The sequence below is a fragment of the Mesoplodon mirus genome (genome assembly GCF_964341445.2).
Source record: "Mesoplodon mirus genome assembly, chromosome: 12".
NCBI lineage: Eukaryota > Metazoa > Chordata > Mammalia > Artiodactyla > Ziphiidae > Mesoplodon > Mesoplodon mirus.
The window spans coordinates 7,973,068-7,991,140 of NC_138988.1; the positions used below are offsets into that span (position 1 = coordinate 7,973,068).

An 18,073-nucleotide genomic window follows, 5' to 3' on the forward strand; every position below is an offset into this window, starting at 1 on the left:
GGTGAAAGAACTGACCGGAGGAACTGTGAGTCAGTGCCCTTCCTCTGCTGGGTGCTGCACGTACCACATGATGCACCCATTTTGCAGGTGGATAAACCAAGGCAAAGGTTCTCACAGGGAGAGAGAAGATGAGGTTGGCCAGACGTTGCCTAATGAGGCAGAAATTTTTGTTCCAGTACCAAGAATACATTCAGCAAGTCAAAAGGGATCTCAGGAGTGCTGCTGGACCAGACCCAGTGTGCCATCACTTTGAGGTGTGAGGACCGATCCTCAGGGTGGAGGGGGCGTCTCCAGACCATTGGCACTGGGCCTTGAAGTACACATAAGGGTTTACTGGGGGAGAAGGTAGTAATGGGAGGAGGAAAACCATATTTATAGCAAACCTACCATGGGCTGTATGGTTACATACATCAGTCAATGGATTTTCCCAGTAGCCAAGTGAGGTGCTGGTGGCGATAATACTGATGCCAGTAATAATGATTATTACTATTATCAGGCGCTGGGTTTGATGCTGAGAGTGTCTTATGAACTACCTCATTTAATCCTTAAAGCACCACTGTGAGGTAGGCGTTATCAACCCTGTTTTACAGATAAAGAAAGAAAAGGTTTGACTAGCTTCCCAATTCACCCAGCTGGTGTGGAGCAGAACTGGTACTTGAACCCCAGCTTGTGACTCCATAGCACCCAGCATGGGTAAGCAGAACCTGCTTCGGGCAGGTGACCCAATGGATGTAGTTCTTCCCTTTGGAATGACTGTCTCAGGGCTGGTGTCAGCCAACAGCAGCTTTTAAGTCAGCAGATCTCAGCTTCATGAAGGGGCTGCCCTGCCCTGAAGCCTCACGCCCACCGTTTGCCACCAGGTGACTCCCAGGCAAAGCCCCAGATTCTCCCCCCTCACCTGGACAGCGGCTCTGCCTCCCACCTGGCCTTCCCGCCCAGCGATCATATCACTGGACCATTCAAAACCTTCATTCAACCTTGACCTTCGAAGTCCTTCATGGTCTGGCTCCTCCCTTCCTGCCACCTTTTCACCACGCCCTGCATCACTGCTGCCCGAGCCCAAAAGAACTTCTTCCAGCCCCGGAACATCCATGTCTTGTCTGACCTCACAGCTTCACACTCAGCCTTCCGTCGTCTGCCTGCAGGATATGTCTGTCTTTGTGTTTCCCATCCAGCAAACTCTTACGTGTACTTCAAGCCCACTGCAAAGGTTTCTGTGATTACCCATCCACCCTGAGGCAGAATGAGCCACTCCCTCCCCCACTCCTCTGAGATCCCGTTCCTCACCCAGCATAACATAGGAAACGTCTGTTACTCTCCCCTGCTCAGCATCCCTCCCTTCTTCTTCTTTTGATAACAAGACCTAGATTTTCCTCTGGGGAATCATCCCTGAACAATGGTGAGCCTGTGACCAGCATTGTATTCTCTTGGCCACAGAGCTTTAATCTAGCGACCTGCAATTCCAGGATTTTTGGTGGAACAGGTGGGGAAAAGCTCTCTTTTTACTGGGATGACTAGCAGTCAGGGTACTTTTGGTTTGAAGAGGGCCTGCCTGAGAGTGAAGCCAGCACAGAGAGAGGAAAGCAGAGCCAAGTGACAGAGACCAGGTCCTGCTGACATCCTTTGAGCCCCTGGATGCAGCCATGCCCGAGGGCAACAACCACCTATTCCTTTACATTTTTTTGATTAAAATTTTTGATCCTTAAAATTTTTCTTCCTCCCATTACTACCGTTTTTGTTTAAGCCAGTCTGAAGTAAGTTTTTCCTTCACTTCAACTAAAGGTGTTCTGACCAATGGCCATAAGAATTCTTGGTTTGCATTAAGTTCAACCGCTAGATTGTGAGCCTTCTCAAGGCTCATCCAGTCATCTTTTTAATCCCCTGGGACTGGACAGCACCTATTAGCACATGGAAGATACTCAAAGGATATTAGAAGAGCGAGTGAATGAGTGAATGAATTAGAGTCTGCCAAGGGCTCTGGAGGGATACAGGGAAATATGAGAGGTGGTTCCTGCCTTCAAGGGGCTTATAGAGTAAGTGATGACACAAGCCCACATGTGTGGGGGGCAACTGACGAGTGAGTTAAGCGAGAAGATAAAAAATGTCATCTGGAAGTAACTATACGAGAAGATTGAAATGAGTGGTTCCGACAGAACATTCTGTGGACCTCAGATGATCCCTGGAGCAAAGGCCTTTGAAGTAGATTTTGCTGCGTGGAGTGAAGAGGGGAAGGCATTCCGAGCGAGTGAGTGCACAGATGCGAGGCGGAGATGCATGTGACCCAGGAAGAGTCCTTCCCAGGTTTCAGCAGCCTCACTTTCTTGTCTTTGAAGCTAGATACATAAAAGGGTAGAAAATAGCCATTCACTGTTTCCATTTTTGTGCTTCTTGTTAGGCTTTTCAAATAAATAAGTTGGGGAATTGGGAAAAAACTCCTTTGTCAGATCACATGTATACATTTGGTTTTGAAATATATGGTTGCTCTTGTCACAGAGGTCTGAAAGGCCCTCACTGGCCACTCCGTCACTCACCCATCCATTTGATGGATGAGGCAGTAAAGCCTCAGAGAGGTCGAGCCGCAAGCCCAAGAACACACAGCCAATTAGCAGCAGAGCCACGCTCCCCAACTCCCAGTACGATAGACTCAGAAGCCTTGGGGGACAAAAAATAGGTAAATGAAGAAACCCATTCCTGGCTCAGAGCTTCACCCACTGCCTGGAGCAGAAAGGGGGATGAGGGAGAGGGCTGGGCAGGCAGCAGATTGGGCCTTAAATGGGCTTTAAATGCTGGCGGAGGAGGTTAGACTTTATCCTCTGCGTCGTAGGTCCATTTGCTCCTCTAATGGACCACAGGAAATATGCCCAAGTGACCATGTAAACTCTCCTCAGACTCCTGATCCACTTGGGGTAGCAGCCTATTATGGGTTGAATTTTGTCCTCCAAAAATCCACATGTTGAAGTCCTAAACCCCCAGTACCTCAGAGTGTGACTTTGTTTGGAAATAGGGTCTTTACAGAGGTAATCAAGTAAAGATGAGGTCATTAGAGTGGGCCCTAATCCAGCATGACTGGTGTCCCTATAATATTAAAAAAGGGGAATTTGGACATAGACACACATCCAGGGAAAACATCACGTGAACATGAACGCAGAGATTGGGGTGATGTGTCTACATGCCACGGATCACCAAAGATGGCTGGAATACCAAAGATGGCCAGCATACCGCCAGAAGCTGAGGGGGGGACACGGAACAGAGTCTCCCTCACAGCCCTTAGAAGGAACCAACCCTGCTGACACCGTGATCTCAGACTTCCAGCCTCCAGAACTGGGAGACGATGCATTTCTGCTATTGAAATGACCCAGCTGTGGCGCTCTGTTACTGAAGACTGGTGTCCAGCAGTGCGCAGCCCAGATGCTCATCCTGTCCCTCAAGGCCCTGGTCTATGCTGCCTCTGTGGCCTTGTCTCCACCCCTTGTACATCCGCTCTGCCCTCGGGAAGGCGCCCGTGCGCGCAGAGCCTTCACGCCAACTGCTGGCGATGCACTCCCTTATCCCTAGGCCACTGTACAACCTATGCATTTTTCTGGTACCACCTCACCCTTCTGGGCACTTTTCATCTATCAGCCGACTGTGTGCCCAGACATGCCTGACACCAGAGAAACAGTGGTGAAGAGGACAGATGTAAGCTAGAAAGGGGTCAAAGACAGAAACAAGAAGTAAATGAACAGGACAGATGACAGGCGTGGTAGTGCTGTAAAAACGACAAAATGGGGTGGTGTACTAGAGATCGAGGAGCCGCTGGGGGGCAGGGAAGGCCTCAACCAGGAGAAACATCTCAGCTAACGTCTCGGTGACAAGAAGGACCACCTCCACCTCTCCTGGGTGAGGTAAACCCCCCCGGCCCCCTCCGTTATAGACTCAGGAGGCACCATGCATTTCTCTCTCACAGTTCTTCTCACCGATGCCATTTCCTGTCTACTTATGTGCTTATTTGATTGTCATCTGAGGCCCCTACTGGACTGTAAGCTCCATGAATCAGGGAGCATGACTCACTTTGCTTAGCGCTGTCTGGCACAAGAGATGGCACCCAGTTAATATTTTCAGAACTAATGATTCGTGCTCCCAGCAAGGACAATGAATTCCAAATCCTGATTGGGGCAACTTAGGTAGCAAGAGGTTAACCATACTTTTTGGGCCCCAGAACTAATTGAGGGAGTGCTTTTCTGAGCTTTGCTGGCAGCTGCCCAAGCAAGCGTAGTGCAAGACCCTGGAATGTCTTGGAAGGGAGCGGGAAGCCAGAGGCAGGGACTCGTCTTGGGGACGGGGTCAGCTGCAGGAGCTCCCCTCCCTCCCGGAGGGACCACCATCCCAGGGCAGTGGATTTGCATTCATCTGCATTTGGATGGGGCTCAACAGGCCTGGAAATGGGTTCTGTTTGCTAAGTGGAATTTTCCGGTGCCCAGCCAGAAGAAGAAGAAGGGAGAAGCTGGCTCACTGCTGATTTCATTTTCCCAACTCACCAGCTTGACGAGGCCTCGCTCCTCTAGCTGCAGTTGCTTGGATCCTCGTACCCAGCTCCCCTAGCTAGCCAAAGAAAGAAAGCTGTGACTCACCAGAAATTTTCATTGCTATTTTCTGGCTGTAAAAAGTAAAATACAGACACATCTATGTGAAAGTTCTCAATTATACCTTAACTCAGCAGCTCCCACCTGCTGGGTGGACACAGGGATGCAAGACTGGAAAAGGAGAAAAGCCCTCAAGATGTGCCTTAGAGGACAGAACGCCTGCCCAGGTTCATTTTGGCATCTTCCAGAAGTGTGGCTGCAGCAGGCAGAATGGCTGCTAGCATGGAGAGCTGGGTCTCAGGTCAAAGGGGTCCTGTTTTCAAAAGGGACAAGTAACCCCCTGAAAAGAGAAGGCCGGTGTCCAGCTCTGCCATATGTGGCCTGGATGCTTCTTCCTGCGGTCCCAGTACAATCCAGATGGCCCGTGGGATGGTGATCAGTGCGCTGGCCGGAGCCCTCCGGACCTCGCACCTGCCCCTCTTCTGCTTTGCTCCCCGGGCTCTAGCCACACTGGCCTTTATTCGGTGCCTTAAATGCACCGAGCTCCCTGCCCCACAGTGAGCCTTTGCCCATTCTGTTCCCTCTGCCTGATATCCTCACCCCCAAGCCCACTCTCCTGGCCCCGTTACCTGCCTCCCCCATCTCTTCCTTTAGAGCCTAGCTGAAAGGCCCCTTCCTTAGGGACACTTCAGAGACCCCCGAAATCCAGCCAGCTCCCCTCGATATGAGTGCTCATGCACCATGCTCTCTTCTCTAGCACTTTCTGTGGCTGCGACTCCATCCACACGTGCTGAATTCTCTGAGGGTTATGTGTCTCCCCCACTGGACTGTAAGCTCCATGGAGGCAGGAGCTGTGTCTGTTGCGCTCCATGTCATGTCCCTGGGGACTGGTCCATGTGAAATATGCAATAAGAATGTATTGAGTGGGGGAACTGCTGAATGACCCTGGAGCTGTTTTCTGGTGTTTAACACCAAGGTTGACAATATGGTCTAAGTAGTCAGGCCACAGGGGTTAAGAGACCTGCATATAGTCGCACAGGCAGTATGGACTCAGGGGTACCCCTCCCCCCTGAGTCCAGGTGTCTTTCTGTTTCATTGTGTCTTTCTGTCTCACCATGCTGGGCCCCATCTGTGGCCTTCCCTCTTCTTTCTGACATGGTGAGAGCCAGGTACCATTGTGGCCAAGGCCACAGATGGCAGCTCTCCACAGAGCGGTCAACTCCACCCTGACCCTGGCTGTGGACAGCCCTGTTCACCCCGGTCTTTTAGTCTACAAATGAGCTGCCCCACACGAGGGGAGCCAGGGCTGGGAGAAGATGGGGAGAGCAGAAGCAGCCTCCTGTACTGGAGTGGACCCAGAGGATGGGCCTGCTGGTTGCACGGCAGGCCTGGGACAGTGTCTGCAGAGGATGGGCTGGCGCATCATCCCCATCGCAGGCCTCTTCCAGCTCACCAGGGCAGGAGGAGCGCAGCCCTGCCCCATCCCTCCAGCTGCAGCCTCCACAGGCCTCCTGAGAATTTGCCTTTTCTGCCACGTGGTCACGTGCATTTGTAAAGAGTTCCAGGTCATTCCATGGTTTCAAATATCATCCAAGTGCTTGTTGCCGGCGTCCACATTTATCTCTCTAGCCCAGATATCGCCTTCTGAGTGTTCCACAAGCCCTTAAGACTCGCCATCTTCAAATAAAACTCATCGCCTTCCCTCCCTACCCTGCCGCTGTAAATGTTCCTCATCTCCGTAAATGTTACCCCTGCTCTCAGGCACCCAGCCTGAAAGACTTGGAGTCATTCTGAGCATCTTCTTTTCCCTCCCAACCAGTCAATCTCAGGGTCCAGTCAGTTTACCACCTAAATGTTTCTTGAATCCCTTAACTTCCCTCTTGGCCTCCTCAAGCCCGTCCTCCACGCAGTAGCCACAGTGAGAGTTTGAAAGTGGAATTTTACCCTTTCACTCCCCTGCTCTAAACCCCTCAGTGGCTCCCCGCCAACCTCGAGATGAAGCTCAAACTCTCTACTGGGACTTAAGGCCCTTAACTATGGGGCCTCTTCCTAATTCTCCAACCTTGTTTTTCACTCTCCCCCCATCACTCCAGGACACGATGCTTGAGCCCCCTTGACTATGTTTGACTCACCAACCTGCTCTCTCTAGGCCTTTGTTCATCATATTTCTCCACCTAGAAAGCTCTCCCCTGTCAAACTCCATTCCAGCCTTTAGTTCTCTGTCTAGAAAGTGCTTCCTCCAGGAAGCCATCCATGCTCACCCCTCCACCAGATCTGGGCGAGGGGGCCTCCTCTGCCCCATAGTCTACTTCCCATCACTACATTTATGAGGCTGTATCATCATCTTCTGCTTCCTTGTGTGTCTCCCTTACCCGAATGTAGCCTTGTGGAGCAGGGTCTTGCCTGCTGTGGTTACTGCTGCATCCCCAGCCCCTCGCCTGCCTGGCACGTACACACAGAGACAGACAATGAATGAATGAAAGCCTGAATGAACCAAGGCCTCATCTCCTCAGCAGCCACTCACTTTAGCTTGACGAGTCCTTGGTTGCTTTCGGGTAACTCTCCCCTCCTTGCCGCTGCTCCTTCTGCCACCCCTGTAGTCCCGTCTGCGTTGCCTCCTGCCCACAGCTGCTGATAAGGAAAGCGCCTCCTTTCCACTCTTTCTCTTACCCAGTCTCTCCCTGGCCAGGTGACCTAATTAATGGTCCCCAAGCTGTCCCAGCTCTTTTGCACCCTTTCCAGACCTTTTTCCTTTCCCCTGAAACTTACCTTCTGGCTGTGACTTCCATAAATTTTGCACATTTAATTCCCTGATGCTGTTCAATTCTTGCATCCCAGGCTGAGCTCAGCCCCTGAAGTAATTTAGGTAACAGCTCAATTATCTCATCTCTCCTTTCATCCTTGCATTTCCATCGCCACCTAGGAAGCTGTGGAAATGGGATGTAAAGTATTTTCTGCCCAAACCCACTTCTCCCCTTGCAGTTCTTATCTTGGTTCATGTCTTCAGCATCCAACCAGTCGCCTGAGATCCAAATCTCAGAATCACCATCCACTTCCCCCTCCCCCACCCCCTCTCTATTTCCAGGAAGTCTCCAAGATTCTCTGCTCTCTTGGCGAGGAGTCCCTTACATTCACCCTTCTCTGGCCACCACCCAGGCCCTCATCATCTCTCTTTTCCTGGACTACGGTCACCCCTGGCTGGTCCTCCTGCCTCCAGCCCCACATCTCTGCCCACACCCATCCAGCCCTCCACTCATCCACCTGCTCATCCACCCACCCGTCTATCCACCCAACAAGCCACCCACCCACCAACTCATCCACCCACGCACTCATCTGTCCATCATCCTCCAGTCTGCCTGCAATGATCTTTCTAAGACACACATTGGTTAGATCATACCTCTGCTTAAATAACTTCCATGACTCTCCACTGCCTACAGCAGGCATTCTTAACCCTGGGTGCATATTAGAATCTTATAGAGAATGTTTTAGAAATACGAAGGTTCTACCCCCAGAGATTCTGACTTAATTGGTCTTGGGTAGGGCCTGGGTCTTGGTGTTTTTTAAAAGCTTCCCAGATGATTTTAGTGTGCAATGTGGGTTGAGAACCATATGGCCTAGATGATAAAATCCCAACTCATTAGGCTGCCGGTCGATTCCCCACAATCAAGCCTTTCACCTGTCTCCCCATCCTTGTGTCCTCCCCTAACACACTCAGCATTCTAGCTCTGCTGAGCTGCTTCTCTGTCTTTGTATCCACAGGTCCCTCTGCCTGCAATTCCATCTCTCTGCCCCTCTATTTGGAAAACTCCTACCTATTCTTTAAGACCCAGCACAAATGTGACCTTTTCTGTTGGGTTTCTCTTCTACAGCACCTACTACATGTCAGGCACATTGCTGGGTACTGGATATGGTGACTAAGACAGAAACAGTTCCTGCTCTCACAGAACTTCGAGTAGGGTGATGGGTGGGGAGTGGAAACTCCTTAAGGCAGGAATTCTCAAACCTGAGAGTGCATCGCAATCCCCTGGAGGGCTAGTCAAAACACAGGTGCTGGTCCCACCTCCAGGATTTCTTATTAAGTGGTCTGGAGTGGCCCCGACAATTTACATTTCCAACAAATTTCAAAGTGAAGCTGATGCATCTGGGCTGGGGACCACCTCTGAGAACTGCTGCCCTAGAGCGAGGTCCTCCGAGGCACACTCTCCAGGGAGTATCATTTAAGCCAAGACTCAGAGGAAGAGGGAAGAGCAGGGGCTCACACATTCCAGATGGCACAGCGCGCGTGAAGACCCCAGGCGGGAAGAAGCTGGCAGGAAAGCACAGGGGACTGTGTGACGGGGACGTGGAGTGGGCTCCGCGTTTTCTCCAGCTTCTCGTGCAGAACGGGTGCTCCGCGTGTTTCTATCCCAGCGCTTCAGCACCTTCCAGTGTAATCCTTCTGCCTCAGCCACCTCATTAGGAGCCCCTCCGAGGCAGATCTGTGTCCGCGGTCACCCAGAGCCCACCTGAGACCTGACACGGAATAAATGCTGAGGGATTTGGGCTGGGCTGTTGGATTTCAGTGTTCTGGCCTTTTCTCTAGGCTATAAACAAAGGAGAAACTGCTTCGTTTCTCTTACAGCATAATGTCTCCTCCATTTTCCTTAGCGGTCTCTAACATATCCATCCTCTCTCTCAACCAAATTCCTTTCTCCCAAATTCCGGCTACCTGGGCAGATTTTTAAGCCCGTTTGGTGACAGAAAGAAAAGTCAACTGGCCTCTCCTCACCTATCCTTCCCAAGCCCAGGGTTTGGGTGCAGTGAGGGGTGTACGTGCTCTGGCTGCCCAGAGGCCCTCAGGGCTACAGTTCCACTAGACTTTGGGAGGATGATGTGGTCAAAACGGAAGTCAGCAGAATTCCCTTCCTCAGAAACACTGATCGTGGGAGGCCGCATTTCCTTAGAGAACCATGGCCAGCCCCCCGGGGGAGCCAGGCAGGCCTGGGGGACTGGACCTTGAGCCAGTCACCCTAGGTGGTGGATGGGCCTCTGCCCCAACATCACCTTCCCACCTTGGAAAGTGGAGGAAGGGTCATAGGTCAAGTACACATGCCAGATGCCCCATGTGGCGACGTGGGATTATTGGTTTGATTTTGGTATCTGATTGTCCTTTACTGTCTTCCTGGACACTAGGATATATATACACTTTATTGGGACTAACAGAGGGGTCTTTGGTAAAGCACAGAGAAGAGAGATATCCCCCATTTCATTTTTGGAAATATCCCATTTCCCATGTTTCGGGAAACACTGGTGCATAGATCTGTGGTTCTCAGACTTGCGTGGGAATCAGCAGCTTGGAGGGCTTGTTAAAACCTAGATCACCGGGTCACCTCCAGAGGTTCTGATTCAGCAGGGCTGCAGTGAGGCTCAAGAGCCTGCATTTCTGATAGACCCCAGGCGATGCTGCTGCTGGTCTGGGGACCCCGACACTTTGAGAACCCCTGTTTTAGCATAATGCCCAGCTAGAGGACACTAAGAATGTGTCAGTCATTGAAGGACAAAGATATGTCTTGTGTGTACTTCACTCAAAAGCAGATTTCCTTAGGCTCTCTTTCCAAGTATAGAACCTGAAATCCTCCAGGCCCTCAGCTCCATTGAGGGGCAAAGGAATGTGTTTCCAAGAGGCCAAGAGACCAGGACTGACCCTGGAGGAGGACAAAAAGGTTAAGAGCCTGAGGAACCCCCAGGGGTTGGAGGAGGCAAGGAGGGGAAGGAAAGGGTCCACTTTTTGTTCTTTCCCCTGGATATTTCTAGAACTCATACAAGAATTTCAAGCACAACTGGTTTAGTATTTCTTAACTCCAGGGAAGACAGCTTCCTCTCAGAAGGGAGAGATACATGTAGCAAGTGCCACATCCAATGGGAGAGTAGGACAGGATAGGACTTCTAGTCAAAGATCTGGGTTTTGGCCCCAGCACTGCTCTGTGACCTTGGGAGGATTGCTTCCTCATGGTCTCTGTTGCCCCAGCTGTTAAATATGTTATAATAAAACGAGTTTGAAAGGGCCCCATGAGGGTCAAAAGAGCCGCGGTGGGTGACAGTGTAGAACACTGTGTGGCTGGCAGTTTCAGTGGAGCCAACCTGAGCTGTCTTGGTTTCCACAGGAAGGACCAGTATCTCCTCTCGCCCGTGAACTGTTGGTATCTAGTCCTGCATCAGACCAGGCGGGAGAGCCGAGACCATGCCACCCTCAATGACATCTTCATGAACAATGTCATCGTTCGCCTCTCCCAAATCAGCGAGGATGTCATCAGACTCTTCAAAAAGGTGGGTACTTGGACCACTCGAGTTTCTGCCCCAGGCTGGCCTTGGCAAGACAGCCAGCCACGGTGGGGTGTGGTTTGGGAACATGGGACCAGGGGGCAGGCATGTTGAAGGGTGCGGGGGGCTGAGGCCTGGACTTGGCACCCCAGACCCTGAGTTTGAGTCCTAGATATGGCTGGGGGGCTCAGCCACTTCAGCAACCACCATCACCACAAAAATAAAAACCTTTGCATGGTTAGGTAAGTAGTACACTCATTGTAGGAGATTTGGAAACATAGAGATGAGCTCACACTTATATAAAAAATAAAATTCAAAAACAAACAAACACTTAGAAATTGACGTCACCTGAAATGCTATCACTCAGCCATAATCACTTTGGTTGTCATAGGAGCTTCTTTATATGTACATATGTAAATACATTTTCTATGAGTGCTGATTTTATACACTTTCTAGAATATGTATGTACTTTTCCCAAATGAGATCAGACTGCATATACGATTTTACTCTCTGCTTATGTCACCTAACAAATTATATAACACTGGATTACAAAATTTTCCCATATCAGTAAATATAATTCCACAACATTTTGAAAGATTGCATAGTATTTCATCATACAGATGTACCCTAGTTTATTTAACCAATCCCTACTGTTGAACACTTCAGTGATTTCCATATTATTATAAGTATTGGTGCTGTGAGCTTCTTTTATATACACCTTTGTCACATTCACTGCTATTTTTTTTTTTTTCTTTGCGGTACGTGGGCTTCTCACTGTTGTGGCCTCTCCTGTTGCGGAGCACAGGCTCTGGACATGCAGGCTCAGCAGCCATGGCTCACAGGCCCAGCCGCTCCACGGCATATGGGATCTTCCTGGACCGGAGCACAAACCCGAACCCGTGTCCCCTGCATCGGCAGGCGGACTCTCAACCACTGCGCCACCGGGGAAGCCCCACTGCTATTTTTTTAATTGAAGTATAGTTTATTTACAATATTCTATTAGTTGTAGGTGTATAGAATAGTGATTCAGTATTTTTGTAGATTTTACTATATTAAAATTTATAAGATAATGGCTATATTTCCCTGTGCTATACAATATATCCTTGTTGCTTATTTATTTCATTTATTGTAGTTTGTGTCTCTTAATCCCATACCACTAATTTGCCCCTCTCCCTTTTGGTAACCAGTAGTTTGTTTTCTATATCTGTGTGTCTGTTTCTGTTTTGCATATACATTCATTTGTATTATTTTTTAGATTCCACATATAAGTGATGTAATATAGTATTTGTCTTTGTCTGACTTACTTCACTAAGCATAATATTCTCTAGGTCCATCCACATTGCTGCAAATAGCAGAATTTCATTCTTTTTTATGGCTGAATAATATTCCACTGTATATGTATATATAGATGTACCACATGTACTTTATCCATTCATCTGTTGATGGGCCACTGCTACTTTCTTTTTTTTTTTGTAACATCTTTATTGGAGTATAATTGCTTTACAATGGTGTGTTAGTTTCTTCTGTATAACAAAGTGAATCAGCTATACGTATACATATATCCCCATATCTCCTCCCTCTTGCGTCTCCCTCCCATCCTCCCTATCCCAACCCTCTAGGTGGACACAAAGCACCGAGCTGATCTCCCTGTGCAATGCAGCTGCTTCCCACTAGCTATCTGTTTTACATTTAGTAGTGTATATATGTCCATGCCATTCTCTCACTTCGTCCCAGCTTACCCTTCCCCCTCCCCGTGTCCTCAAGTCCATTCTCTATGTCTGCGTTTTTATTCCTGTCCTGCCCCTAGGTTCTTCAGAACCTTTTTTTTTTTTGATTCCATATATATGTGTTAGCATATAGTATTTGTTTTTCTCTTTCTGACTTACTTCACTCTGTATGACAGTCTCTAGGTCCATCCACCTCAGTACAAATAACTCATTTCATTCATATTTTCCATTGTATATATGTGCCACATCTTCTTTATCCATTCATCTGTTGATGGACATTTAGGTTGCTTCCATGTCCTTCCTATTGTAAATAGTGCTGCAATGAACATTGTGGTACATGACTCTTTTTGAATTATGGTTTTCTCAGGGTATATGCCCAGTAGTGGGATTGCTGGGTTATATGGTAGTTCTATTTTTAGTTTTTTGAGGAACTTCCATACTGTTCTCCATAGTGGCTATATCAATTTTCATTCCCACCAACAGTGTAGGAGGTTACCCTTTTCTCCACATCCTCTCCAGCATTTATTGTTTCTAGATTTTTTGATGATGGCCATTCTGACCGGTGTGAGGTGATACCTTATTGTAGTTTTGATTTGCATTTCTCTAACAATTAGTGATGTTGAGCATCCTTTCACGTGTTTGGTGGCAATCTGTATATCTTCTTTGGAGAAATGTCTATTTAGGTCTTCTGCCCATTTTTGGATTGGGTTGTTTATTTTTTTGATATTGAACTGCATGAGCTACGTGTATATTTTGGTGATTAATCCTTTGTCAGTTGCTTCATTTGCAAATATTTTCTCCCATTCTGAGGGTTGTCTTTTCGTCTTGTTTATGGTTTCCTTTGCTGTGCAAAAGCTTTTAAGTTTCATTATGTCTCATTTGTTTATTTTTGTTTTTATTTCCATTTCTCTAGGAGGTGGGTCAAAAAGGATCTTGCTGTGATTTATGTCATGGAGTGTTCGACCTATGTTTTCCTCTAAGAGTTTCATAGTGTCTGGCCTTACATTTAGGTCTTTAATTCATTTTGAGTTTATTTTTGTGTATGGTGTTACGGAGTGTTCTAATTTCATTCTTTTACATGTAGCTGTCCAGTTTTCCCATCACCACTTATTGAAGAGGCTGTCTTTTCTTCATTGTATATTCTTGCCTCCTTTATCAAAGATAAGGTGACCATATGTGGGTGGGTTTACCTCTGGGCTTTCTATCCTGTTCCATTTATCTATATTCCTGTTTTTGTGCCAGTACCATACTGCCTTGATTACTGTAGCTTTGTAATATACTCTGAAGTCCAGGAGCCTGATTCCTCCAGCTCTATTTTTCTTTCTCAAGATTGCTTTGGCTATTCGGGGTCTTTTGTGTTTCCATACAAATTGTGAAATTTTTTGTTCTAGTTCTGTGAAAAATGCCATTGGTAGTTTGATAAGGATTGCAGTGAATCTGTAGATTGCTTTGGGTAGTATAGTCATTTTCACAATGTTGATTCTTCCAATCCAAGAACATGGTATATCTCTCCATCTGTTTGTGTCATCTTTGATTTCTTTCATCCGTGTCTTATAGTTTTCTGAGTACAGGTCTTTTACCTCCTTAGGTAGGTTTATTCCTAGATATTTTATTCTTTTTGTTGCAATGGTAAATGGGAGTGTTTCCTTAATTTCTCTTTCAGATATTTCATCATTAGTGTATAGGAATGCAAGAGATTTCTGTGCATTAATTTCATATCCTGCTACTTTACCAAATTCATTGATTAGCTCTAGTAGTTTCCTGGTAGCATCTTTAGGATTCTCTATGTATAGTATCATGTCATCTGCAAACAGTGACAGTTTTACTTCTTCTTTTCCGATTTGGATTCTTTTTATTTCTTTTTCTTCTCTGATTGCTGCGACTAAAACTTCCAAAACTGTGTTGAAGAATAGTGGTGAGAGTGGGCAACCTTGTCTTGTTCCTGATCTTCGTGGAAATGGTTTCAGTTTTTCACCACTGAGAACGATGTTGGCTGGGCCACTGCTATTTTCTTAAGATCTGTTTCTGTAACAGGAATTTTAGGGTCAAATTTTGCTCATTTGTTTGTCTATCTAATGAGGTTAAGGTCATCTACTTCCCAGGGGCAGTGTGAGGGTTAAATGAAATGGTGCAAGTGAAGGAGGTAGGTATTATTGAGAAGTGGTTCAGGGTATGGTCTTTGGGTCCACAAGTCTTAAATTTCTGGCTTCATAATCCTGTTCCATTGTTTATTAGCTGTGTGTCTTTGGGTTTGTTACTGAAACTCTCTGAGCCTGTTTCCTTATTTGTGAAATGGGGATAGAAATACCCACAGGGCAGTTGCTTGGGTTAAGAGGGTTATTAATCCCAAGTAAAGCATGGAAAGCAGCGCCTGGCACTAAGTGCTCAGGAAAGCTGGCTATTATAATACAAGTGTAAGAGACTATTACTACTAAAATGATCCAGCTCATCTGTTCTTGCCAGGCACCAGTTTTAGGGAAGAGGTGACCTGGGATTGCTAGACACACAGAGGAAGAAGACAAGTTGGTTTGAAATATAGTCATCTCTCCCCGGTCTGTATGTGGATTGTCCACTTTGAGGATGACTTCTATTGCAAAATTGTAACTGCAAGCTAATTCCCCGCCGCCCCCCCACCCCCGCCACACAATCTGCTCTGGTCTCCTCCTGGGGCTGTGTTTATGAAGTGTAGTCTAACTTTAATATTTGCGTAAGCAAACATAATTAGAAAGGTAAATACAGTGCAATAAAAAAAAAATTCACATAGTGCTTTGCAAAGCCAAACTGAAGGGATTCAGATTGCTTGGTCCCATCACAAGCCCCCGCTTGCCGCTGCCACTGTCACATCTTTTTTTCTGGGTGGGAGGGACTCACAGAGAAAGGGTCATCGGGACCTTTAGGAAATGAAGGGTCTTTTCCTGAGCTGAGCCCTGGGACAAGTGAGATAAATCTTTTCAGCTGTCATTTAGGCTGACAGCAGCCTCACTTGTGATGGAGGTTAACAGGGTGGAAAATAATGAAAAAAGGTCTACAGCTGAGCTCCTGGCTGCCTTCTTACCAGCTCTGTGCCTGTGGAACAAAGGAAACGACCGGGCCCTCTGGGCCAAGAGGGAGCTGGAGACGGGGCCTGACTGGCTGATTTAGCACAGCGTGGCCCCCTTGTGTCACATCAGTTATAGATGATCTCAGCCCTGAGCCCTGCATCCTTACATAATAATAGTTCTGCAGACCTCAAACGACTGCAGGGGCTGGTCTCTGGTCAGACTGGGGAACAGGATCATCACTCAGCCCATTTTACAGATGAGAAGGTAAAGCCTGAGAATGGCCAGTTGTCATCACTTCCAGGAGGCAGCATGGCTGGGCTTTTGGAGTCTGTCTCGGAACCACCTGTCACTGACATTGTGACCCTGGGTAAGTCTCTCTGAGCCTCAGTTTTCTCATCTGGGAAGAGGAGATGGTGACAGTGCCACACTTGGAGTGGGAGTCCTTTGCCATCTGCCAAGTCACATTCTGGCACTGCCTCTGCAGGAGGTGGGAGTGGCTTCCAGGCCAGGTGTCTTTCCTGTGCCCAGGCCTGGGGCAGCTGCTCCACCTGCCAGCTCCTCAGTGGTGCAGAATGCTCTTTGACTTCATAACTCACCTTTTCCTGATTCTCCGTTTCCCCTTCTGCAATGCAGTGTGTTATGCCTGGAAGCAACACTTCTCATTCCACAGCCATTCTAGGCTTCATCTGGGCAAATGGACTTGTTCATGCAGGTGGCCGTTGCTTTAACTGTGAGATGTGGATCCACCAGAGCAGAATGGACTGGATGAGCTCTTAGCAGCCACCATAGTGATCAGGACTCTTACTGTTGCAAACAACAGAAACTCAGCTCAACTGGCTTGAGGGAGGAAAGGGAGCTTATCAGCTCTTCCGAGCCAAGACTGGCTTCAGGCATGGGGGCTTCAAGGGCACCAAGGGTGTTGTCAGAACCCAATCTCTCTGCAATTCTGCGCCTATTTTCTTTGTTTTGCAGTTTTTTTGTTTTGTTTTGTTTTTAAGGAGGGGTGGGAGAAGGGCTCATGCATAGTCAGTCTCTCTCTCTGTGATGACCACATGGCCCCTGCAGCCCCAGGCTTACATCCTACCTGCTTCAAGTCCAGCGGAAAGTGAGAGGTCCCTTCTCCCAGAATTGGGTCTTACAGGCTCTGACTGGACCAGTGTGGGTCACATGAGCGCTCCTGAAGCTGGGCATACACTCAACTCCCCCTGATGCATGGGACAAAGGATGGCTGAGGGTGGTTCCCCACCCTGTTTTTCCCCAGGAAAAACTGGGTGCTCTTACAAGAAGGGTGAAATAAAACAATGTGTGTCCACTAGGCCTTCTATTCCAGTCCTTTTATTATCCTCTTCATGAGCTGTCCTCTCTCTGCCAGCTCTCCCCCAATAATAGGCATTTATTACCTTGCATTGCATTTGGGGACAACCGAGACCAATAGAAAATTCTCCCCAATGTTGAGATGAAATCTTTCAGGGTTTCCACTCACAGGTCCTGTGGGCCACCGAGATCAATCCACATGGAAATCCATCAGGTACTCATGACCACAAACCCAGGCCCTTCCCGCCTCTGGGCAAACATGTCAGGTTCCTTCAGTTGACCCCCGTGACTTGGCTTTGCATTTTCTCTCCTCCTGGGTCAGGCTGCAGGTCTTCTCTGACTGGCATAAGTTAATATTCAGAACCACTCACAACACTCCAGAAAGCTCTGACCAGCTAAGAGGAGGGCAGGGCTGTCTAGACACTTTATTTCTAATAATGAAACCTATGAAGGCATTTGCCTTTTTCATGATCGTCTCAGTGCATTTGACCCACTCTGAACTCTCAGCTCAAATCTCTGGAGGATTTTGTACCAAATGTTTTTTAATCTGTCCTATGAATTCTGTCCTTGTGTTTTTTTATATTTGCCCTTTTAAAACTTCATTTTATTAGATTCTGGTCAAATGGGATCAGTGTCCTTTTTTAAGGGATTTTTCAAGCAGCAATACAGTAACTTTTCCAAGAGTTTCCTCATTCCTCCTCTGCGGGAAAAGCCTGTTTTATAACTTCTCCATGTCTTCCTCCTCTGTGTTACCTTCTTCTACGTGTCAGTTTTTGGCCCCGTGTTTGATTCTTCTCTACTTTCTTAGTGGAGAAGGTGGAAAGTGGGGCAGAGGGTTGAGAATGAGTTCACAGTGGAGGTGATGCTTGAATTGGATGTTGAAGGATGAATAGGAGTCTCCCAAGTGGGGAAAGGAGGTTAGGAGTTCAGTGTTAGGACAAAGGCAAGTGCACTGGGGACAGAGTGTCATGATGGGGGTCCAAGGCACCTTGGAACGGAGGCTGCAAAATGGTGGTCCACAGCTGAATTTGGTTCTCAAGTGTAACCTGCTTGGCCTTCACTATGTTAAGAAAACTTCAACCGATATTTTAAAATTGTGGGATTTCATATAAAAATCAGAATTTTGTAT

General features: G+C 47.7%; 1 protein-coding gene across 3 annotated transcripts in view; it reads left to right on the forward strand.

The window, feature by feature from the left end:
• Positions 1-18,073, forward strand: part of SRGAP3 (SLIT-ROBO Rho GTPase activating protein 3) — a 280,149-nt gene that overhangs the window by 154,664 nt on the left and 107,412 nt on the right. For all 3 annotated transcript variants that reach the window (XM_082639785.1, XM_082639787.1, XM_082639788.1), the window contains exon 3: positions 10,706-10,868. In XM_082639785.1, the coding sequence (XP_082495911.1) occupies positions 10,706-10,868 (163 nt within the window). The remainder of the gene's footprint in view (positions 1-10,705; positions 10,869-18,073) is intronic.